Genomic DNA, 25,044 nt, shown 5'->3' with positions numbered 1-25,044 from the left:
TATGTTTAATGCCTGCACAATGCCACTGTCAAAAAAGCCTGCTTTCTCCAAGAGACATAGAAATTACAGTATATTAATTTGGAAGGAATGTCAGTGACCCAATGACACAAGTCAAAAACTGCTTTTTACCACTATGGAGTTTGCCATACAACATTGCTCCCAATTTACATTCCTCAGACAAGTCAGTTAATTTCACATACATAGTCAGAGCTGTTTTAGTTAATTGTAACTCTGATTGACTCACTGCCAGCTCTTAAGATTTCTGCCATGGCCATTTTAAAATATATATTTATATATAATCAAGGAGGAGATACTACTATACTATACGATACTATTATAAGTAACTTACAGAGAGTAAGACCACATCTATCTTTGGGGAAAGAGGGAAGAAAGAGAGAAAAATATTCACAATAAACTGTTTTCCAGAAGGTTGCAAAGACAGAAGTGCCGTTCCAGCAGAAAATGCTTGGCATCAGTTGACTACCAACAGCTAGAAACCATGTTTTCATTGACCAGGTACACAAGAATCAACAACAGTCTTTGAAAATGGGCAAGGAAATTACTAGTCTAGAACGAGGAGTACTTATGGCACCTTAGAAACTAACACATTTATGTGAGTATAGGCTTTCGTTGGCTAAAACCCACTTCATTGGATGCATGCAATGGAAAATACAGTAGGAAGATACATATATACACAGAGAACATGAAAAAATGGGTGTTGCCATACACACTATAACAAGAGTGATCAATTAAGGTGAGCTATTATCAGCAGGAGAAAAAAATCTTTTGTAGTGATAATCAGGATGGCCCATTTTCAACAGCTGACAAGAAAGTGAGTGTAACCGTGGGGGGTGGGTGGGGGGAATAAGCCTAGGGAAATAGTTTTACTTTGTGTAATGACACATCCACTCACAGTCTTTAGTCAAGCCTAATTTAATGGTGTCCAGTTTGCAAATTAATTCCAATTCTGCAGTCTCTCGTTGGAGTCTGTTTTTGAAGTTTTTTTGTTGAAATATTGCGACTTTTAGGTCTGTAATCGAGTGACCGGGGAGATTGAAGTGTTCTCCGACTGATTTTTGAATGTTATAATTCTTGACGTCTGATTTGTGTCCATTTATTCTTTTACATAGAGACTGTCCGGTTTGGCCAATGTACTTGGCAGAGGCGCATTGCTGGCACATGATGGCATATATCACATTGGCAGATATGCAGGTGAACAAGCCTCTGAAAATGTGGCTGACGTGATTAGGTCCTATGATGGTGTCCTCTGAATAGATATGTGGACAGAGTTGGCAACGGGCTTTGTTGCAAGGATAGGTTCCTGGGTTACTGTTTTTGTTGCGTGGTTGCTGGTGAGTATTTGCTTCAGGTTGGGGGGCTGTTTGTAAGTAAGGACTGGCCTGTCTCCCAAGATCTGTGAGAGTGCGGGAACACCTATTTGATTTATGTCATCAGTCTTTGAAAAGTGAATCTAATTTCCCAAAACTATTGTAAAGACATACCCATCTAGGCAGACAATACCTCAAATACAAGGAGAGAAAAGAACTCAGGTTTGAAAGTTACCATGACAAAAATTTTGGAAGGCATCTTCATGCTTCAGGACTTAAACCACTTGCTATTAGCTATGAGGATGAGACTTAATCTGGGGCGAGATTATCCCACATTTACCAACTACAGGATTATTTTAGCTCCTTCCTCTGAAGTACTTGGTACTGGCCACTGCCAGAGACAGGATGCTTGACTAGATGGACATGAGGTCTGATCAAGTGTGACCATTTTTATGTTCATATCTGGTCTTGGAAACCAGTATGTCCAGCGCCAAAGAATGAGGTGTTGTTCAGGTACAAGGCCAAAAACTGCAGCCTTGTGAGAGATTAGCTCTGCTAACACTGAGACAATGCAAGAATCAGAATGACATTTTCTCTTCCGTCCCTGTATCACCTTAAAAGGCAGATCACATTGGTCTGGAGTTTAAAATGCCTAATGTCCACACCACTTCACCTCTGAAAACAAAAATCACAAGAAAATGCAGGTAAACAGAAAAAATGACACACGGTTCATTACAGTTACAAACTGTTAACCAACTGTGTCTTCACTAATTTAAGAATAATACAGAATCTGCTTGGCAGTGTTGCCTCATCTGTGATCACTCACAATACAAGAGAAGAGGAGACTGAAGGGGCAATGAGAGTATCTGGAAAATAATGTGCAAGTTTCTGTGAACATCCTAAGGGTGCAGTACTTATTGAAAATATGTCACTAGCTCATATCAGCTTTTTAAATACAAAATTATCACTTCTGGGAGTTCTCTCACTTTAAAAGGTTAACTGAAGTCAGTCACACTACCTCAAAAAAACCTTCATTATAGACACTTCCGGTTTTTACCTTTTTGTTTATAAATTATGTGCTTTTGCTGCAGGACCATATCAAATATGTAACCTATTCAGAATAATCGTATTGATATTTAGTACATAGAAAACCCCAGAAGCAGAACCACATCTAATATTAGACAATATTTACAGTAGTTTACCAGTTGCTTAATTACAACCAAACTCCAATCAGATATGAGTAATACAATAACCTATAATACCACAGATTTAAATTTTTAAAATATGTGCATTTTTGCATACATATAAGATCACCATGTAGGCACACATATGGGGTAAGACCCCCATGTCCTGCATGGAGCTCTCCTCATTAATAGACCCTTGTGCCAATGCAGAGTTTGCAGAGCTTTGCAGCCAGGGGAGAAATCTGGGGGTGGGTCTGCCATGGCCCTGGATGCCATGCAGAGAAAGAGGAAGGCCTGTCCCCCGCAGCCCAGCTGGGACTAGCAACTGAGCCCGGCGCAGGGAAGGAGCCACCAGGTGGGTTTTCCCCAGTCCCGACCCTGCCCCACAGTGATTTACCTCTCTGCTGGCTGCCCTGGGCACCTGAAACATACTGCTGGGGAGGGTCACATGACCGTTCGTGGTTTCCCTTTGCTGCCCTGTCAGAAAATCATTCTTCTGGGGGGAAGCAGAGAAATCTGTGGGGGACATAAATTCTGTGCATGTGCAGTGGCGCAGAATTCCCCCAGGAGTACTATTTACATGCGTACATGTGTCCTGGATTGGGGCCTACATGCATGCTGGATTGGGGCCTAAATGCAGGAATTACTTCATCCATCACTGGAAAGTAGCCAGATCCACACTGGAACACAGCAATTATTCAACCACATAGCATCATTAAATATCTTTGGCCAAAAAGAAAAAAGATACCATATCCAAATCAATAACAAAGGTAAAGTGTATGTAGTTAGAATGTCAGAATTTTTGAGGGGGAAGTCTCATGGGATCTTTACTGGCTACAGATGGTAAGGAACACTTTTATATTTCACCTGACAGACTAGGGTTTGAATTAGACTTTATATTCATATCCATTCATATCTTATTTGTTTGGGTTTGGTTACTGTCTCCTAAATATTATTTAGTTGTTGGCTTTGTTACTGCATTTTTAAGTTTTTTTCTCTGAACTTCCTTGAGTATTTGTTTCTCAGATCTGGGTATGATTTGCCTTTTGTTTTCACTCTCTATCAAACCTTCCTGTTTCATCATTTCATGTTTGTTCCCTTTTCAAAGCAGTGGTATATATAAAAAAAAATCACTAAAAAGAATGAGGCTTATTTCAGGAAAAGTAGATATACTGCATCTTCATGCTACCTTTCTTTTCAAATTACATTGCCATTCTGTACTACTTTTCTTGTTAGTCTGAAATCCATACAGGGGAATTCTTAACCACCCCCCGCCTCCCATCCAGACTTAAAACTTCTGCTTTGTATAGAGTGAAAGCCTAAACTAGCTCTGCAACAGTAGTAACTACATTCCCAGCACAACTAGCCAACCAGAACATCCAAGGTGGGTGTCATTATTCAATTTTTGTAAATTAAAAAAAAAAAAAAAAAAAAAATCTCCCTGACACTTCTTCCCAGACTTCCACCAAGTCCCCCGAAACCAAGGTCATCCAAGCTGGGCCAGCTTTAGGATTCTAGTATTCTCTGCAGGAGGACCCTACCCTCTCAAACTCTTCTCCTTTCAATCTAAGTTCCTCTCCTCGACTGTTGTCCTGCACAAATTCCTTCTACCCCGCCTCCCAACCCCACAATTGCATTCCCACACTCAAGGACAGGAGAAAGAAGAGGGCCAGTCAATGGAAATTGATTAGTCCTCTGTTACCTTTGTCTAACACAGGCAAAGTCTAGCCTAATGATGATTAATGCCCTCAGATACCAGTAGGCCTCACAGTTATGTTAAATCTAGGATTGTCCCACAAATTGGGAGTGGTCCTATTGACTGCTAGTTTCACAGGGCCCAAATGCCGTCTCTGATCATAGGTTCTGAACAGGTCCAACTACCTTTGCTGTATCAGCCAGTGTCTTCAAATCCTACATGCTCCAAGAGCTTTATAGTCTTCTGCTCCAAGAATCCCCCAAGAGCAGAAGACTATAAAGCTCCAGCCCACAGCATGCAAGATTTCAGAACAGTAGCCTTCTTAGCAGAGACGGCAAAGACTCGTTCAGTATTCACAAAGGTGGGTCATAAGATCTGCTACGAATTCAGAAGTGGAACACACTAACGAGTTCTGATTGAACCTTTAAAAATGGTTCTGATGTCACGTTGACAACATTTACTCAAAGTATTAATGTAACAAAAATAAACAAAACACATTCTGACCATCTTTACTTGTAGCCATCCAAAGCAAGGATATACAAAGCACTGAAGCAAAAATAAGCTTTTCAGAAAAGGTTCCTAACCTTCCATTTCAATTACAGCTTAATGGACTTCAAAATGTCCCACATAACATGAACTATAGATTTTTGTGGTGCAAACAACTGTAACTGAAAAAGGGTAGACTGTGTGTAAACAAAAACTGAACATATCCATGAAATTCTGTGTAGACAAACTGAATCAAAGAGCCTCCAATTGAAGTTGCTGTTCTAAGGAATCCCCTATGATAGTCTTGATACAGTTTTGTCATCTTACACCACAAATACCTGTTTCTAAAGCTTATGTTTCAAAGGTGTTCAGTTACAGAATGTTGTTTTAAGCACATACAATATTTGGAGAGGAAAATATTCTAGGGTGTAGAAAACTATATATTGACTAGCACGGGAGTCAGGAGACAACCAGAAACGTCAATACTTAAGCATTTTTTAAAGATAAGCTAGTACTTTTATTATACACATACTATGATGAGAATAGGTATACCACTTCTTAGACACAAAAGATACTTGTTCTACAAGAACTAGCTCTTGGAATCCTTGGAGGACCATGTATTAGATGTGATCTAATTCAGTGCTATTTTCTGAGATAGCATTCTAAGAGCATCTCTTCCTTCTCCACTATAATATTGGGGAAGGATAAGAATAATGCAAAGTACAGACACAACTGCTTATTAAACCCTGGATATTGAGTTCTTGGGGTTGATAAGCCTCCTGATTTGTTGGCACAGATGTGATGAGGATGGGTGAACACAGTTTTCTGTTCTGTTTTAATGGCCAGAAATCCCCCTTCTGGGTAGGTTTTACAGTTTTTAAAGTACAGTGTTTTTGCGTTATGCAGATAGTTAGCAGAAAAATTTAAGCCAAGCACTCCATAACCCAGAAATACCATTAAGTGGGGTAGGCCTGTGTTTTGGGTACTATACGGGAGTCGCCCTAAAGATATTGCAGGAGTTACACAGATGGAGCTTTAAGGCATGATACAGTCAGTTACACTGTACTTAGTATCCTTTAACTCAGTCACACCTACAAACAGTTCGAAGAGATTTCCCTCCAAAATTCTTGACCAAGTCCTATCACAAAGAGATTCACCCCAAAGGAGAATTCTTCCACATGCTAACTGCATTTGAAAATGGAATGTTACAATGAAAGTTCTCATCCAACTTTAATGAAAGCTTGTGCTAGTATGACGGCTCTAATTACTAACATGTTTTACTTTAGCTTTAGTTAATGGTCTATAAACTCTTGACACAGTGTAAGTTTAGATGATCTAAGATGTCAAAAAGTTAACCAGGGAGCCTTTGCTTATTAAAATGAAAATGTATTAAAATGAACTTAAATTAAAGGGAGGACAATACTACTGACCTTTGTGAAGTGATGTGAGATCTACTGACTAAGAGCACTAGAGTTTGGTATTACCACCATATTATTATTATTATTGCTAAGATCAGATAGATTCTCCTTAAAATCAATTCCCCTTCCAACAGTCTTCCTATGATCAAAATAGCTTTCAGTGCACAAGCAGATGAATTCTCACAGCCCTGCCTTTTAATGGTAAGGTTAGGATGGCAACAATGCCATATATTCTGTTGGATATTCACTCCTACTTTCACAGGAGCTAAAATAATTGTGCTTAAACTATGTCCTCAAATTGAAATGTATGGAATTCTCCAAAAGATGCAAATAAAGGGTCTATCTTTTTGTTACCCTCTTCTGTTGGTTTTCAGATGTGATGATTCTCTCCAAGCCTTGCAAAAAAGCATTTCCAAGCCAAACATGAGCAGTTGCAAAGATGTAAATCAGTCATGTGCAACCCACAGCTGAGGGGCTGTAAACTGCAGATCTCCAGGGCAGATGTCTTAAGAAGAAAATTTGCATTGGATTAGGAATTGGGACTGTATTACTGGAGCCAGGACCGAAGTGCCACCATCAGCTCCATCGCTATGAGAGGAAGAGAGGAGCACCCCCACCTCAGCTCCCCTCCCACTGCTTCCCCTGCATCAGTGCTAATCAGTGATGGTCCCTTCGCTGCTACCCCCCCTCCCACACAATAGCTCCCCACTGGCCACCTGCTGTATGAGAGGGGAGAGCAAAAAGTAATTCTGGCGGCTCCACACCTGCTTCCTTGGCAGACTGTGGGAGCATCACAGAGAACAGAATAGGAATTCAACTAGTTTTACCTGAGCCTAGCTCAGTGCTTAGCTCTGGGAGGGGGGTCGGAGGTGCGGCGCCTACCTGAGGCTCCCAACTGGGGTGGGGGGCCTCCGCATGCTGCTGCCTCCAGGCACCGCCTCCACACCTTCCCATTGGCCCCGGGGTGCTTGGGGCTCGGGCAGCGTGGAGGCACAGCCCTGCCTCGGGGCCACAGGGAGGGGCCAGCAACCACTGGAGCGAGCAGGCAGATGCTGCTTAGCTCTGCTGCACTCCCGGGGCCTCTGGTGGCGGGGGGGGGAAGGAGTGCCTGGGGGCGGCAGGTGGGGCCAAGGTAGAGACCCGGCCCCAAAACTGCTGGAGCTCCAAGGGCTACATTGGGGAGATTAGCGGGCGGCAGATGGCCCGCAGGCCAGGAGTTTGAGACCCCTGACATAAAGATTGTATGCCAGCTGGGGACAGCTGGAATACAATGTGCTCCCGCCAAGTCTCCACCTCCTGCATTCGGACTGTGGGGATGGAGACATAGGAGCAGCTATGCCAGCTCTACACCCACTGGAGAATTGCCAGTGGTTTTTGCCCCTTTACTCCTCTGAATGGTGCAAAAGGGGTGGAAGAGAACCATGAATCAGCCCCAAAATCCTGGTTGGGGCTCCTTTCTGAAATAATATGTTCAGCCTCCAGGCTGGGTCTCCCTACTCAGTTTACCCATAGGTCTGTTCTCTTGCCCTTACCTCCTGTCCTCTCTGCTTTCAGTCTTTCCTCTCCAGCTCCAAAACCTTAGTCTTCTCTCCCTGTTCCTCAACTCTCTGGCCTGTGCAGAGAAAGACGACTAGAGGCTGGGAGAAAAGAAAGCTCTCCCATCTCAAGAATTCCTAGTCTAATGCTGATACAGAAGAGGAAGAAGTTCTGCTGCATTGGGCTAGTGTAGTGCTTACCACGTTACATTTCCCCCCTCCCTGCCTACCCTGCCAGTGTGAGAAATCAAAGGATGCCCATGGGTGGGAAGGATGCAGATGCCACCCATTCACAAAAATGGTGAATTGGCAGACCTGTGACTCAGGATATTTCCCTCATAGGCAGGGTAGTGTGGAACACACAGCCCCTCACTTTGTACAGAAGGCAAGAGCCTCCTGAAGTTTATTTCAGGAACAGGAAGAAGGCAGGAAGGAACCATTTCTCAGATAGCTCATTTTGCATACCAACAGCAGAATATTAGGGCTCCACTACTTTACACACTGGGGATGTGACTAGAAAGGTTCATGTCCTCATACAACTGCATACTCAGCAGAAGGTCCTCCTGGGTCTCTGGTTATGTCTACACTATCGCGGTAAGTCGACCTACACTGTGCAACTCCAGCTATGTTGCTGGAGTCGACGTACCTTAGCTCAAGTTACCGCGCGGGGTCAACGGGAGAAAATCCCCCATCGACTTTCCTTACGCTTCTCCTCGGGGGTAGAGTACAGGGGTTGACTGAAGAGCCATCTGCTAGACTTTGGGGAAAGGGTTGGAATGGGGCAGGGTGGGGGTGGGAAGAGGCAGGGCAGGGATGGGGCCTCATGGAAGGGGTGGAGTGGGGGCGGGGCCGGGAGCAGCAAGGGGGGGTTGTCAGTGATGTAGCCCTCAGGCCAATGCACTAGTCCTCATGTGGACCTCATGGTCATTTGAGTTTGAGACCCCTGGTCTAAGCACAAAGCTCATAGGAACTCTCCACTGGATACACAAGCCTGGCTGGAAAGTAGAGCCAAGTCTAACCACTTTACAGGAAAAGCAGCTTCCAATTATGTTTTAAAGTTTAGCAAGAGTTTATATTTGTGTGGCGTTTCTGTTTTTGTATGGTTGTTCTGCTAACAAAACAGTCATTCTGTCAACTCAAAACGTCAAAATGTCTCACTTGTCTACATTTCTTTTTAGACACATTACTCAGCTTCTCCTCAAACAAATTGTTATTTCTAATACAGTAGTATCAGAAGGCCCAGACTGTTGATCTGGATCCTATTGTGCTATGCTTTGCACCCACAAAATAAAAATGAAAAGACCAGGCCCCGAAGAGTTCACATTCTGCCATGCTTGTGTGTGGACCCAAGATGGACATGCATCAACTGAGAGGAACAATTTTAGCACAGTACATTTTTTTAGTGTAGACAAGGTCAATTAGAATAAGTTTCACCTTGGGCATATATACCAATATTTAAACACATCTCCAAAGGGGAACTCATCGAATAGGTGTACTTGAATTGCCATCGCCACTTTATGTGGCTCTTTCTGGTGTTAAATCTCTCACAAGAAAGCAATACTCACTATAATATTCGACAGGATAGATGTATGGCTTTAAGTGCTTCGACACATATTTTCAAGAACAGAATAATTGTAAAGGTATGTTAAAAGTACTGTTTAATAAAGTATTCTGATTATATTTAAACATTTACAATAAGCTGACCTCACTTTTCATAGTTTTAAATTTAAATGATCCCTTATGTTTCAAACACTGGAATAACTTCCCATTTCTGCCAAGAAATCGTTCAATTATCTAGGGATGTCACCAAAGTGTATGTGTGTGTGTGTATATTTTAAATTAAACAACACCTTAGTCCAAAAAATAGCATTTGCTGGCTGTTGCTAATGGACCTAGAAATAAACCCTCATATGTTAAACTGTTTATGACATTCCAAAATTTCAATTACCCAGATATACATGCACACATACACACACTCTATAGGCTCTACAGTTGTTATATTTCAGTGTTCACAACAAAAATTCCAAAAAAAAGTTCTGCATGTGTATATTCATATTTCAGAGGTTTGTTTACCAAGCCATAAAGATTTTGTAAAGTTCACTCAATGTTTCTGCACATGGACCTGATTAAGAACAGATTTTCTCTTATCTATTATTTACATATACTGCTAAAGAAATTTTTTTTAAGAAAAAAGTGTACCCACACGTATTGTATTTACAGTTTACCAGAAAAGCTATTTATTGGGATTCTCTCTGCCACATAAAAGTGTTTACAAATGTTTGCTCTATATCCAAAATTCCTATTGCCAGACACTTTAAACAGCACTAATTACAAACATACACACCCACAAAATATTTAACAAAAACAACAAATATTTTATCCTTAGAGCATTTTTCGTCCATGATTAGACAGCAAGTTGGAAAAATAACTCAACTTGATTTCCAGTTCATTCATTCATAGATTCCAAGGCCAGAAGGGAACACTGTGATCATCTAGCCTGACCTCCTGTATAACACAGGCCACAGAACTTCCCCAAACTAATGCTTAGAGCAGATTTTTTAGACAAGCATCTAACCGAGTTGATTAGCATCCAATGTTATAACCACTAGACCACACTACACCCCATAACATTAAAACTGTCACCTTCACAGATGAAATATGAACAAGTTTTCTTTGTCCTAGGACATATTTAATATAAATAATGTTTACATGTTTTAAAAGTGGCTGGAAGGAACAGAAGGCGTTGCAGCCACATGGCTTTATTATAACCTCAGCTTTCCAAACACTTGGAGCAGTGCTTAATTTGTAATGAAAGAGGTGTCCGTGCTCAAGCAATCAGGTGTCGGACTCAAGCAAATTTTTTTACATTCAGACCTGATGCAGCAAGCCCAGAGGTGCCGGGGCTATGAACTGCCAACCTAAAGGCACTCATTTGGCATTAGAAAGGAGCAATCACATGGTTTTCCCGAAAGCTCAATGGTGTGGAGGGGTGGGGAAACAGCAGCCAAAAAGAGGACATATGCACTCTCTCAGAAGACTAGGTTTTTGTAAAACCATTAATTTTAATTTATTTATTATAGTTTTGTATTAGAATACAAATATTCTATTCACATTGTAGATCTGAAATGGCTTATGGCATCTATTTTGCAAACAGTTTTGCAGAGTACCAGTTTATGCTCCATCAAGCATCTCAATTACCTTAGCGTACAGGTCAGGAGCAGTATCTTCAGAATAAATCTCAGTCTACTAAAGTTTTCCATAACATTAAAATGCTTCAATGAACCACTTAATTGACCTAATATTAGTTTTATTTAGAAACTAAGGATTTCACTTTTTACATTTCTTAAGACTGTTGGCCTTAACTTTCCTATGTTCCTTAAATTTCCTATGTTCAACTGCCACAAATATATACACACACACTGTAAACAGAATACAGCCAGTAAAAACAGATATAATCAAAGCCTCCCATTCACATATTGTAATTAGAGAGTGAGGGAACACAGGTTAGATTATGCCATCAACTGTGGTTCACAGCAGACAATCCTAAAGACACTTGGTTAACACAATTTAAAAAATGTAAATATTTAGCAATATTGAAGCAACACAACTCTAAATTATGAAGAAGAATATGACAATTAAGTCTTTTTTAAAATAAATTATGGAAATATGTATCAATATTAACTTTGGAGTAACAATCTTAAACTTCACTACAGATACAGTATACAATAAAGATAAACCCTAAATCTCTATACAGTAGAAAGCTAACATGACAAAAAATTAAGTAGCCCAACCTGGATCTTTGACAGTTTCATTATTTCTGAAAGATTTTATTGGACTCTGTTACAGTCCATCTAAACAGGGTATTTTAAACTAAAAGAGGAGTTTCAGAACCAGTTCTATTTACTGATTTCATTTTGTGCTCTGTACCCACTTACTCAAATGCTATCTAATTCAGGCCAGATCTATCTGGCACACTTCTCAATTTCAAAGGTACTAGAATCACCTTTAATCTCAGATGACATGTTTAAACAATCCTCGTTTTTTCAAGTGTTAATTGAAGCCCTCATTAAAAAAAGGTAAAAATCATCACTACCTTCCAACGACAAAATTTAACCAGCTGAATCCAGGGTGAATCCAGTTCCCTGATTCCCTACTCCACCAAGCAGGCAGCACAGAGAATCTGCAACATAAATGAGCATAAAAGGGTACCTTTTGCCATCTTTTGCCAGTCACCTTGTTGCTATGAAGAGCAGATAGTTCAACCTGCCACTGAATATTGCATAGATCAAATTTTTATAAAGGGGAATTAAGGGATGGTAAAAGAATTAGCTGTTATGCTTACATGTTTACTCAAATTAATACTTACTTAAATGTTTTAAAAATGGAAAAGAACTTTTCCTAATACCATCAGTCCAGTCATTTCACTATCATTTTAAAAAAAGCAAAGAAGTTATTTTTAAAAGCTCCAATCCATTTTGGCACTTAGAATAAACTCCCCCCCCCAACTTTATAATGGTCATGAAGGAAAAATTAGGGTTAGCTTCACAGGATGATACATTTTACAGTACAACTAAAGGCATACTTCAACAGATACCCACTAACAACTTAGAAAAAAATGTGAAGCACACACATACCAAATCTATTTGTGATGAAAAATACTGTAAAAAAAAAAATCAACAGAACTAGAAACAGAGCCTTCAACATCTACACATTGTAATCTGATGAATAGGGCCCTACCAAATTCATGGTCCATTTTGGTCAATTTCACAGTCATAGGATTTTTAAAAAATCATAAATTTTGTGATTTCAGTTATTTAAATCTGAAATTTCACTGTGTTGTAACTGTAGGAGTCCTGAGCCAAAAAGAAGTTGTGGGGATGGGGTCACAAGGTTATCGTAGGGGGTGTTGCCGTCTGCTGCCAATGTTCCCTTTAATTTTTGACAGGCCGTGAGCGCAAAAAATTTCTTCTGTGCAAATTTTTGTGTGTGCGGTGTTTCGGATCTCTGTGCGCGCGCACGCGCGCGCAACTTAGAGGGAACAGTGACTACGCTTACTTCTGCACTGCAGCTGTCAGCGGCTCTGCCTTCAGAGCTGGGCAGCTGGAGAGCGGCGGCTGCTGGCCACGAGCCCAGTTCTGAAGGCAGAGCCGCCGCCAGCAGCAGCACAGAAGTAAGGATGGCCTGGGATAGTATTGCCACCCTTAGTTCTGTACTGTTGCTTGTGGAGCTGGGCCCTCAGTCAGCAGCCACCGCTCTCCGGCCGCCCAGCTCTGAAGGCAGCAGGGCAGAAGTAAGGGTGGCATGAGATGGTATTGCCACTATTACTTCTGCGCTGCTGCTGGTGAGGCGCTGACTTCAGAGCTGGGTGCCCGGCCAACAGCTGCCGCTCTCCAGCCACCCAGCTCTGAAAGCAGCCTAGTAGTAAGCATGGCAATACTGTGACCCCCCTAAAATAACCTTGCGACCCCCCTGCAACTCCCTTTTAGGTCAGGACCCCCAATTCGAGAAACACTGGTCTCCCCCGTAAGATCTGTATAGGATAGGGTAAAAGCACACAAAAGACCAGATTTCACAGGGGGAGACCAGATTTCATGGTCCATGATGTGTTTTTCACGGCCACGAATTTGGGAGGGCCCTACTGACGAATGAAAGTGTGCTGATTATTACGTATTTTTCATAGAACACAATTCTTATAGATATTCTATCATATCCTCTTAATGGGAAAGTGAAATGAGACTTCATGAAGACTCCAAGGCCTCATCTGTAAAGAAGCTTAGCAAAAGGAAAATGGAAGGCTCATGGTTAGCTTATGTCTACACGTGTTCCCAGCAGGCAAACAGCTAAGAGAGAAATTGAGGCTTGGTATTTGCTTAAATGAACAGAGGGTTTTCTCTTAAACGTATGAGAATCTTGCATAGCAAACCTTACTATCCACAGCTGAGTGGTTATTTTTCAAAAGAAAAATCTTCAACCAAATCCAATCATTTTTCAGTAATCATACATTCAACTTTTTATTTGTATTACAGCAGCACCTAGAGATCAGGACCACATTGTGCCAGGCACAACACAGACACATGGTAAGAGAAACCTCACCCAGAAGATCTGACATCCTGAACACGCAAGACAGACAAAGGGTGGGAGATGAAGTGACCTGCTCAAGATCATATCGTAGCAAGTCAGTGGCATGCCTGGGTTTCCTGGCTGGCTCTGACTCCCAGGCCACTAACCTATCCTTGCTAGACTGCATTTCCAATAAAAATTAGTACGCTATATTCCCAAATTTCACTGCAAGGTTGATACACATCACTTCAAAGCTAAAAAGCTGCTCTTTGAAATGACACAAAAAATATCAACACCCATGTTTAAAGAATGCAAGAAGTTAACGGTTTACATTTTACCAGCATTTTTAAGGTAGGAGAAACAATCCAAGTCCTCAGCAAGATCCTAGCAGATGTTTCAAATTGCTCTGGGGACAGGCACCAACTCTCATACTGTACTGTAATATGACAACCCTATAGTATTGGTTCAGGCTATGAAGTGAAATTTTTACTTGCACTATGATCTTGTTGCCTACAAGCTCATCAAGTATTTAAGACCTAACTTAGGCCACTGAACATGGTTAAAATCAAAGTTAGAAAATACAAAAGGTAGTGATCCCAAATCAATGCTAAACCCAGCAACACCGCACAGTCTCTACATGCATAACATTTTTCTTGCTTACCTCTAAAACCTCAAGCTACAAAAATAAAATGTACAAGACTAGAGAATGCCAGGTTGCACATGCATTGCAAAGTTATGTTTAATATAGGAACTTTCAAATTTTTAAATTAATAAAACATTTTTCCACGTTAAAAGTTGGCAAACCCTGAGTTTATGATTTTAAATGTACCCCCTTTTACATTCACAAACTTAAGCAAGTTCAGTGTTATGACCTAGTTTATTTTAAGAGGTATTTTTGTTTTAAGTATTGTACCAGTTCCTCCATGAAGCATGCACTCCTCAGCTGCGCCAATTATACACCTGCACTCCAAGTGCACACTTAAGAGGCATTAGTGGGATTTTTCCATGATCTGCACTGGCACTTCCATTGTCAGGTAAGGAGTAATTCCTGACCATCCAATGGGACAAAAGAGACCAAAAACCTGATGTGAGAGGCTCATCCACTCCACTTCCCAAGTCAGAAGTGACATGGGGAACTATTATGTAAGCACCTGTATTTCAAGATTCTCAGGAACCAGGAGCCCTGGTGTGCAAAAGTCCAAGAACCAAAAAAAAATCTAATGTGTACACATACCAATTTCTAAAACATGTAACCAACAACTTCAAGTATTTTACATCGTATGTACCACTTGAGAACCAACTCAGCATATAGAAAACTGGATAATATACATTATACATACACAATCTATTTTCACAAATCTTCTGTAGGAATAGCTGTTCTCTGATGCTATCATCACAGAGACCAAGAGCACCATGGTCATGAGTGTGCAGTGCTGCTATTGGGCCACGAAAGCGCATAGCTGATTCTCTTTTCCAGCCCAACATCCCATTCCTCACTTGAGCACTCTAAGGTAAGCAACATCCAATCCCACTCACCCACCTCCAGCCTCCCACACTGACTAAGAGATAGACACCTCTACATTCCCTTGCGACCTACTCACCAGGCCTGACTCTTTCTACATACACACGGACACACACACCAGGATTATTTTTAAAAGTTGACAACCCTAACATAAGCATTATTGGACAATCTGGCACCACAATGCTGGCTGAATACTCAGATCCTTCACAGGAAGGATGAAAAAGGTGACAGTCACAGCACTACTGCTACCATCATGGCCACTTCCCTGTGCATTTAGGGATCTATTAAGATCACATCAGCAAGCAGGTGTTATCACACTAGAGCTGTGATGATGACAGTCACTTTTTAGAGATTCCCCTGTTGTTGTTGTTGTAAGTTGAACAGTGGTGTCTAAGGTCGAAGTTCCACTATACTCCATTGCCAAGTGAATAAGCATGTTACGTTTAAAATAAAAGAAGGTACTGCTGTTGATTACTTACTTCTGCCTTTACAAAAAAATACCTCCTGCAATTCCAACGAAGCCTCAGTATAAAATCCAAACAGAAGGGTTTTTAGAACACATTATTGGGGAAAACATTCTATACTGACATTCTTTCCAAATGAAAACAAGATCATTGGTAAATCAGACCCACTTCATATAAATCAGTTATTCAAATCAATGCAGCACTGTATCTGGTCATTTTATTAACCCCACGTAAAATGGTCATCTTGATCTAAACTAGAAAAATTAACACCTGGGCATTACTATCAGACCTAACATGGAAGGAATGCTACTTTTATATAATATATTTCAGACTTCAAGAAACTAGCCAAGTGTTTAAGGGCCTAATCCAAAACCCATTGAAGTCAATGTAAAGATTGCTGCTGATTTCAATGGACTTTCGGTCCAGGGCCTGTAAGGGCCCTGATCCAGATGTCACACTGCATGTAAGAAGTTCATTATCCCACTAAAATAATTGTACATAGGGATCAAAATCAAAGTAATTACTGCATTCTAGTTCATTCTGTTCTATGAAACTTATAAATATACATCTCCCCTTTCAACTCATTCAACTGTTTCAACACAATCTAGTAGTTTTGTCCACTACAAATGTTCATAACTCCATGGCTTACACACAGGAGGTGGGAAACTTTGAAAAGGAAGGCTACTTCTCAAAGAAGCCACCTTTTAAGTTTGCACATTTAATCACACATATAATCACATTCCTGATACTACGTCAATTAACTGAATGCGACACACTCAGACTTTAGACAGCACATTAATTATGACTCTCACATATTGAGAGCTAGAAACTATTTTTTAATAAATTAAAATATTTCAGATATGATATTTAGAGGTACAGAGCATGCCCATCACTATTTTCTATGGTCAAGCATTTAAAGTGGATGTTTCACTATAGTTAAGACTCACTTCACAAATAATTCTACTACACAAAGATCTGAAAATAAGGAACAAGTATGTTTCATTGCTAAACAGCAGACAGGCACAAAGCCAAAGAGCCTGAAATAAGTACTCAAAACAGGGCATATTTTCCAATGGAGGTAAAGATTATAATATAACCAAAAGGAATGTGCAAGCCAGCAATACTTAACTCAGCAATTCATGCCAAACCATGATAGCCTGTTGTACTACTTAAAAAACAGAGAAACTAGAGAAAGTGATATTATTACAATTGTTAAGGAATGCAAGAACATTTTTAAACTACAAGTCACCAAAACTCGTTTCATATAGATATAGGTATAGATATATAAAAATTATTTTATTTTATATTTTATTTTATTTTATAGAAAAATCTAGTAAGCCCATTTGGGATTTGAAAGCTAGAAAAATATTTAAAACCTTTTTGGCCACATGTATGTTAACACCAAAAGTAAATGCTTTTAGAAAGGTTCCAGTTACCACACTACTATGTCTTTATCCAGAAAACTTTTTATGCATTGGAAAGTAAAAACTACAAGAGAGAGAAGTTTTAGTAGAAGAACTTTTTAAGCCTCTACAAAGAGAGATAGTATCTTGAATTTGATTCTTCTTAATGAGTCAGTGTGAGGTTCTCACTAGCAAAGACTATTACAGGGAAGATTGAGCCTTCTGCTCTGCACCCCTGCCCTCAACACTTGTATATTTGACATTTCAAATGTCACAACATTAAGTCAGTCAAATTCTAACTGCCCATGACTGAAATTACTAACACAGTACACCTTTCTTTATATTAAAGGATGGCAAAAATGTTCCTTTATACAGCATATTCTAGGTAGCAGATACCTATCATTATTATACATTTTTCTTAAGATTCTCATTGGTTTATGTGATAAATTTCTATCTTTTCCAATCACTGAAGCATCTTTGCACCTTATCTTAAAACAGTTCATTTCCAAATGAAAAATACTAAAAAGAAATTTTTAATAATCATTTTTATTGCACAATTTAAATCCAGCTTTTACAATATACATTTATAGATACTATACAATTTGCCAGCTCTACAAGTACTATGACCTATAAAATCTGGCACCCACTATTCGAGTTTGATTGTCCAACAAAGCACCTACCTAGCACACGACATACTAAACTCAGGTCTTGGATCAGTACTCTTCTGCTGTAAACCATGACTGTATTAAAGCAGAGGTTCTCAAACTGTGGTCCACAAGCTCCATTCATGTGGTTGCGCAGGTGTGGCTCCACTAACAAGGTGTTTGGACCTTGGAGAAGACGCACATATAAGGTGAGGTGGTGGCCTTTGGGGAAATAGAAAGTAATGGGAGAGGACAGTGGGGTGAGAAAAGGGGGTGGTGGGAATTTGGGGTGTGCAGGGCTACAGCAGCCAGAGAAAGAGGCAACTTTCCCCAGCTCCAGGGCTGCGGCTGCCGGGGAGAGATGGCCCTCCTTCCCAGCCTCAGCTCTGCGGCTGCTGTGGCAGGGTAGAGACCCCCCCTCCTTCCCAGCCCCAGCTCAGAGGCTGCTGCGGTGGGGGAGAGAGGGCACATCCATCACATTAGACAGGTAAGACTACTGATATTAAAATATGAGTTGCGTGCTTTTATTTGTAGAACAAAAAAATGTTTATTATTATTAAGGGTTTTTTTATATAGCACTTTACAATAGTTAGCTAATGGTACAAACAGCATTTGGAAAGATCATTAAGTGGTCCGCCGAGACCCTCAGCAATTTTCAAGTGGTCCGTGAAAAAAAAAGTTCGAGAACCACTGAATTAAAGCATAAGGGCTGAGCACCAACACAGCTTTGCTGGGATTTTTGTAGTCTTAGTCTTTGTTCTCTTGGACATTCAATATTCCAGACAGCCAAACTTAAAGTATCACAGAAAAAATAAATAAAATCAAAATGGTAAAGGGAAAATTTATTAACAGATAATTCAGTATTACCCTGGCATCAGAACCAGACTCTGTTATAAGACTGTGGGTAGTATGAGAAGAAAACTTTCATACCTGTTTGTATAATTACTGAAAAGAGTGTATTTTCCTTATCCAATTACTGAAAGCTTTGCATGAAAGATAATTTGAGAATCAAAAACAAATATGGAAATGATCAAATACAGAATAACCAGGCCTTGTTTGAATTATTGCAGAAGTATATCAGACACAATCATCCACCAGCATAAATTCTGAACAAAGCAGTCTCAGGCATTTTATTTTCAGTAAAATATTAATTCAAAATGCAAAAGAAATATGATCATTAGACACTAACTTAGAAGCAACTTTATTAAGATGAACTGTTGAAAATATTAGACCTACATCACTCTTAAAGTTTTTGCTTTACCCCAGTCAGAAAAGACTGATATTTACTCTGGAGAAAGGTATTCCCAGTTTGTGAGCATTCATTCTTGCAGGCAACAAACACTCTGCCAATCAGCCAGAGGATAAGCAATCAGATGAGAGGATCTAAGAAGAAAAACTGTGCCCATTGGGAGTTTGGAAAGAGGGAGGAGAATGAAAAAAAAGCTATGCAAAATTACCAAAAATTATTTGAGAGATCTGAAAAGACATTTCATATTAATTCTGAATGACATGTTATCATCGATGCCTAAAAAGTCAGTCAATAATGCCTTATCAATTACTTTTTACAAAGTCTGTATACAGTCAAATAAGGATTGCCTTTTTGAAAATTAATCAAGATAGACCACAATCTTGGGGAATCATCAGCATAGACAGGGACAAGTCATGTTCAACATTATACTAACTGGCCATGGGGACCAACTCAAAGAACCTCAACTACCTCAAGTCACGTTCTACCTCAACACAGTGTTCTATTGCAAGCAAACCCAAGGGGACCAATGGCAAATTTCTAGGGGCTTCAGGGTTCAAAGCTACAGTATTCTGCCTTTTCTGTACATGAGTACAAGGCAATGCACCAAACAGTGGCCTATCTGAACTGTTTCAACAGCAACACTGTTGACAACAAGGTGCATATTAAAAAGTGAGTATCTATTGGATCAAAAAGGAGTTCCGTCAAGTAGGACTGTGGCACAAAGGTGAGACCTTAAACATGAGAGGGTCTAGTTTTTGGTGTGTTTAGGTATTTTTGCTTGCTTGCTTGCGTTTTGTTTTTTAAAGAAGGTGGTAAATGGGATGTCTTGACAGAGACACATTCTAATATTTTCCCATACTGCAAGAGAGGAGAAGGAAAAATAAGTAGCATTATGATATCTACAGAATTTCCCTACTATACTTCTCTAAAAATGTAAATTTTTACTACTGTAATACTACAGTGTCAGACACATCATAAATATACAAAATATGTATATACTATATACCAATGGTTCTCAACCAGGGGTATGTGTACCCCTGGGGGTACTTAGAGGTCTTGCAGGGGGTACAATAACTCATCTAGATATTTGCCTCGTTTTATGCCAGACTACATAAAAAGCACTAGCGAAGTCAGTACAAACTACAATTTCATACAGACAATGACTTGTTTATACTGCTCTAGATATTATACACTGAAATGTAAGTATAATATTTATATTCCAATTGATTTTTTTTATAATTATATGGTAAAAATGAGAAAGTAAGCAATTTTTCAGTAACAGTGTGCTGTGACGCTTTTGTATTTTTATGTCTAATTTTGTAAGCAAGTAGTTTTTAAGCAAGATGAAACTTGGGGGTAACGCAAGACAAATTAGACTGCTGAAAGAGGTACAGTGGTCTGGAAAGGTTAAGAACCATTGCTATATACCATGCACAGATGTACAACATTCAAAACCTATTTTGAGGTATGACATAGAAAGCACATTAGACCGGTCATCGTATTAAAAAATGAGTAAGACACCTAATCTATTAATGTATGTTGGGGTTTGTTTGAGTTTTGTTTTTATTTATTTGTTTAATATTAAGGCCATCTTGTCTGTAGATCTATTCACAGCTGCTGCCTTATTCAGACTACACTTTTTGGACAGCTTTCTGTAAATTTTTGTAGTGCCCAGCTGTTATGATGATAGGCACAAAAAAATTATTAAGAAAATCATTCCAAAATATTAATTTAATTGAGTGTTCACTAAGATTTAGTTTACAACAGCAACATCAAATGTATTATGAAAGATTTTCTTCCAATATGCCACTGCTGAAAGAATCATTGATATAGTGTTTGACTCCTTCTTCCTTTCTGCAAAAATAATCTGTCTAATGAGATTTGTTCACAGATCTACACTGAAAAATTTTCAACATAAAAAATCTGTACACTATGCTATATAGAGTATATAGTAAAGTATGCATACAAAATAGAGTTTCACTAAATGTATATCATCATTAGGAGTACCAAGCAATAACACTGGACATAACAAAAAGGAAATCTGACCATATGAGCTATTTAATATGTTCCTATTGGTGTATTTCTAAGGCATTAGAGTAGTTCTGTTCCAAAGACCATTAGGAACCCTGGTAAGTTAAAGTTTATACTTTCACTGGATGGTCATCTCCAATACAAAAAAAAATAAAAAAATAAAGGCAATTCAATATTGTCTAGAAGCTGGATCATAGTCATGTGAACATAGATTTCTAGGTATTATTCCCAGCTCTACCGTTGACTTGCTGGGGCACTATGGCAAAGTCACTGTCTGTGTTTAACTTAATCATCTATAAAAGGAGCATAGCAGCATCCAGCAGGGTCAAGAGATTTTGTTCCTGTTTGTAAAGCTCTTTGAGATACTTCGGTGGAAGTGCTGTGAGTATGAACTGTCAATTTAAGATGTAACTTTATTCCATAGCATCTTTTCTGAATTTTTCCAACAAACTTAATTTTACCAATCTTCCATCTCTGATGGAAAAAGTCTAATTTATTATTCTTGTCTCTTTATTCCATTTCCTAAGTCGTCTATTTTTTTCCTGCAACAATACCAATTTACTGGAAATTAATTCAATATGATGGAAGTCAGAGTTTTTACATTAAAAAAATCTTGTTCCTGTGAATTCAAAATACTATTGTTCAATACACTGCTGTGTGGGGGGATACAATTTAAACACTCTATGGCACGTGCATCCTAGGCTGAAATAACATACAATATCACAATTTTTTCTCTTAAGTTATACATATGCATTAACCACTGGATGACACAGCTATATAGTCTGTCTGGATTCTGTCTATGAGGTTTGTTTTACCCTCCCACACTTACCACCTCAGGCAGTAGAAAGACACAGGCTGTGGGATGAGGTAATGGAAGTTTATTTTACTGGTGGAGGAAAAGTGAAGAAAACCTTCAATTTTCCAATAGCACTTTTAACTTGTGACCTTTCTTCATGAATACCTCCTCTTTTGAGTGTCTATGTGCAATTTACAAAATTTAGTTTTAAGACATCTTTGATGAGCGTTAGTTTAGAATTAATTCAGTTAGTTACAACAAAAAACTGTATGCTTCTCTGCACTCTTTATTACATAATGAGATTTCTCTACTAGTAACAAAATATTAACTGGTTAAAGATTAACCTACCCCCAAGAGAGAGAATCTCATTTGAAACAAATTCCAAACATTACAATCAGACAGTCATACCACAGTTTTTGGGCAGACAATCCAGTTTACCTAGTTACTTCATCTAGCATCCTCTCCCCCCGCTTCGGACCACCACCACTGGTCTTAAGAAATTTAAACAGAAGTTCCGTGACAGTCATGATGAGTAAAACATTTTCAGGAAATTAACTGAACAATTTTAGCTGACAGATTCTTTAAAAAGCAAAAACAAAAAAACCCACACCTTTTATTTTTAGGACTTGGTTCACTACTGGCATAACTCTAGCTAAAATAAAATGTTTTCTCCAAAACATATAAAAAAAATTATGCATTTACTTGGAATTCATTTCTTCCTTATCTCATCCTCAATCTCTACCATTTTTCCAACTTCAATTAATTATTTGAAATTACATAGTTCCAATTACATTGATTATAAACTATCATATTCAGGGAATGTGAATTATGGGACCAGATTTTGTTCTTCCATTTTGTTTTCCTGTTGTCAGATGATAATTTCTAACATTGCTTTAAATTACTGAATGCACCTCCAAGTAATTCAGAAAGTAATAAAAAGCACTATGTTTACAGATTTAGAATGACTGCTCTCATGCACAAAAGCAAATATTTTCATTTGTGAAATAATACATAAATGATGAACAGCTATCAGTCTCCTGTTATGATTTTTGAAAAATGCAGCCTTAGCAGTCAAGTATACAGTATTTATACATCACACAATTATAAGTGGCCATAAAATTACGTGGCTTGTAGAGGCCATACTAAATGTATGCTAATAATGTACTCCAGTTCCTCCTCTCCATAAAAAAAAAAAAAAAAAGCTAGATCAACTATCATGTGTCATTCTAAACATTTAAGAAAATAAAATGGCACTTTTAAAAAGTTCCATAATCACTCTCATTCAATTCAAATAGGCTTTATCCTCACTGAAATTTTAAAGGTAACAGTTTGCAACTCAGCTCCATTCTCACTGGAATAGAGTAAAAGGTATTAGAAAAGCTAAATAAATTACACAACTGTGAAGGATACCCTACCTGGTGTTACATCCACCTTTAAAACAATATTTCCTATTTATGTTAATACTTTTTCAAAACCTTTTTACTTAACTTTCACAGAGAGTGACATAATTCAAAACATGGTGGAACAAAACGCAAGAGATTTCATCACAAGAAACAATACAGACAAATGTATAACAAATCCTAACCCAAAAACACACATTGCTCAAATAAATTGGTTAGTCTCTAAGGTGCCACAAGTACTCCTTTTCTTTTTACTATTAGATGTATTATTTTAGTGATATGGTATGGATACCAGTTCAAAAAACTACACTGCAATACTCCTACTAAAATAGAAAAATATTAGAAAAATATATAGATTGACTTAGAATATAGTCATTATTTAAAGGACTCTGATATTCAAAAAAAATTCCAGAAATGGAATGTTTTCTTGGAATTCTGAACCCTTCCATTTTATGAAAGCTCACTTTGCTAAGTAGCAAAACACTGTCCTATTCCTGAAAAATCTGAAATGCTTTAGATGAGCTTAAAGCTCGTTTTTGTTTTTTTAAAGTATTTCCAGTAGCCCAGGAAATTCAAGATTACCTTGAAACCTATTACAACCTCTTTTACAGTTTTCACCGTAGAGCAGCAAGGCTTTATTTCAATACCAGTGATGCTAATAGCGTTTACAGTTAGGATGCTGCTGGTGAAACCACAGAGCTGCGAAGTGATGTTAGGGGCAGAAGTTGACACCTGTATTAGTAGTAACTGAGATTTTTACGAACTGAGGGTAACTCAAGATTAATTTTGCAAGAGGGTCGGATGAAAACACCAGAGCTCAGCCTCCACCGCTTTATGAAAGAATCCCTTCCCACCCCAAGAGGAGCTCGGTTTGCAAGCCCTGACATCTGCAGACAGCAGCGAGTTGATCCACATCTGGGACTGGAAGGGCTAGGGAACAGGAACGGGGAGGGGGTGGGGAGGAAGAGTCAGCGCCAGGATATTTCAAGTGTTCTCTCTGGGGACAGTTCCTGACGCGGTCTCGGAGGGGCCGCTTGGAGGAGAAGCGCAGAACCTGGAACAGCCCAGCAGGAGCAGCCACGCTACGCCCCCCACCCCGGGGTCAAACAGCAAGTGCCCCGGCTCCTGGGGGGCCCTGCGGAGGCAGAGGCGAGTCCACAGCTGGACGCAGCCCTTCCCAGCAAGAGGGGCAGGCCCCGGGACAGCGGCTGGGCACCCTCCGCCAGGGGAGAGAGCAGCCGCCGCTCGCCAGGGGGACCGTGGAGGGGACGCGGCTCCCCCAGCGCCACAAGCACCGCCAGCCCCCGCCCCTTCGCCCCGCGAGCCCGGCAGCCGGAGACAGCGCTCCCCTCCCGCGGCCCCAGCGCCGGCCCCGGCCCACGGGCTCCCCCGCGCACCCCGCTCACCTTGCAGCATGGCCTCCAGTTTCTTCCTGTCCACCCGGAATCGCTCCTCGCCCCACTCGGGGCTGCGCAGGGGCCGCGGGCCGGCCGAGTCCTCCTCGGAGCCGGGCAGCGGGGAGTCGGCGCTCCGCTCGCTGTTGGAGCCCGGGTCGGAGAGCGGCTGCGGCAGGTAGCCGCTCAGCGGGTCGCACTGCGCCGCCATGGCGCTGCCGGGCGGCCCCCGCCTCTGCTCCGAGCCCCACTCGGCCGCTTCCCCGCGGGACGCTATCTGCCCCCACAGCCGCCCCCCCGCCTCATCCCAGCCGCTGCCTGCCAGAGTCCCGGCCCCGGCGCCGCCGCCTGCGCCCGCCTCTGCCTCCGGCTCCCCGCCGAGTGCGCCAGTCCCCGGGCCGGCCACGGCTCTGCGGCGCCCCCACCCCGCCCGC

The 25,044-nt window shown here is 40.3% G+C and overlaps 1 protein-coding gene across 1 annotated transcript in view; it reads right to left on the bottom strand.

Annotated features, from left to right (window-relative positions):
• BICC1 (BicC family RNA binding protein 1) overlaps positions 1-24,821 on the bottom strand; it is a 228,813-nt gene extending 203,992 nt beyond the window's left edge. Inside the window, exon 1 of the mRNA XM_077822492.1 lies at positions 24,623-24,821. Coding sequence (XP_077678618.1) covers positions 24,623-24,821 — 199 coding nt within the window. The remainder of the gene's footprint in view (positions 1-24,622) is intronic.
• Positions 24,822-25,044: the final 223 nt, after the last annotated feature.

This window comes from Eretmochelys imbricata, chromosome 7 (genome assembly GCF_965152235.1).
Source record: "Eretmochelys imbricata isolate rEreImb1 chromosome 7, rEreImb1.hap1, whole genome shotgun sequence".
NCBI classification, from domain to species: Eukaryota; Metazoa; Chordata; order Testudines; family Cheloniidae; genus Eretmochelys; species Eretmochelys imbricata.
The sequence above is the reverse complement of the archived record's forward strand: the minus strand, read 5'-3'. Positions and strand labels throughout refer to the sequence as shown.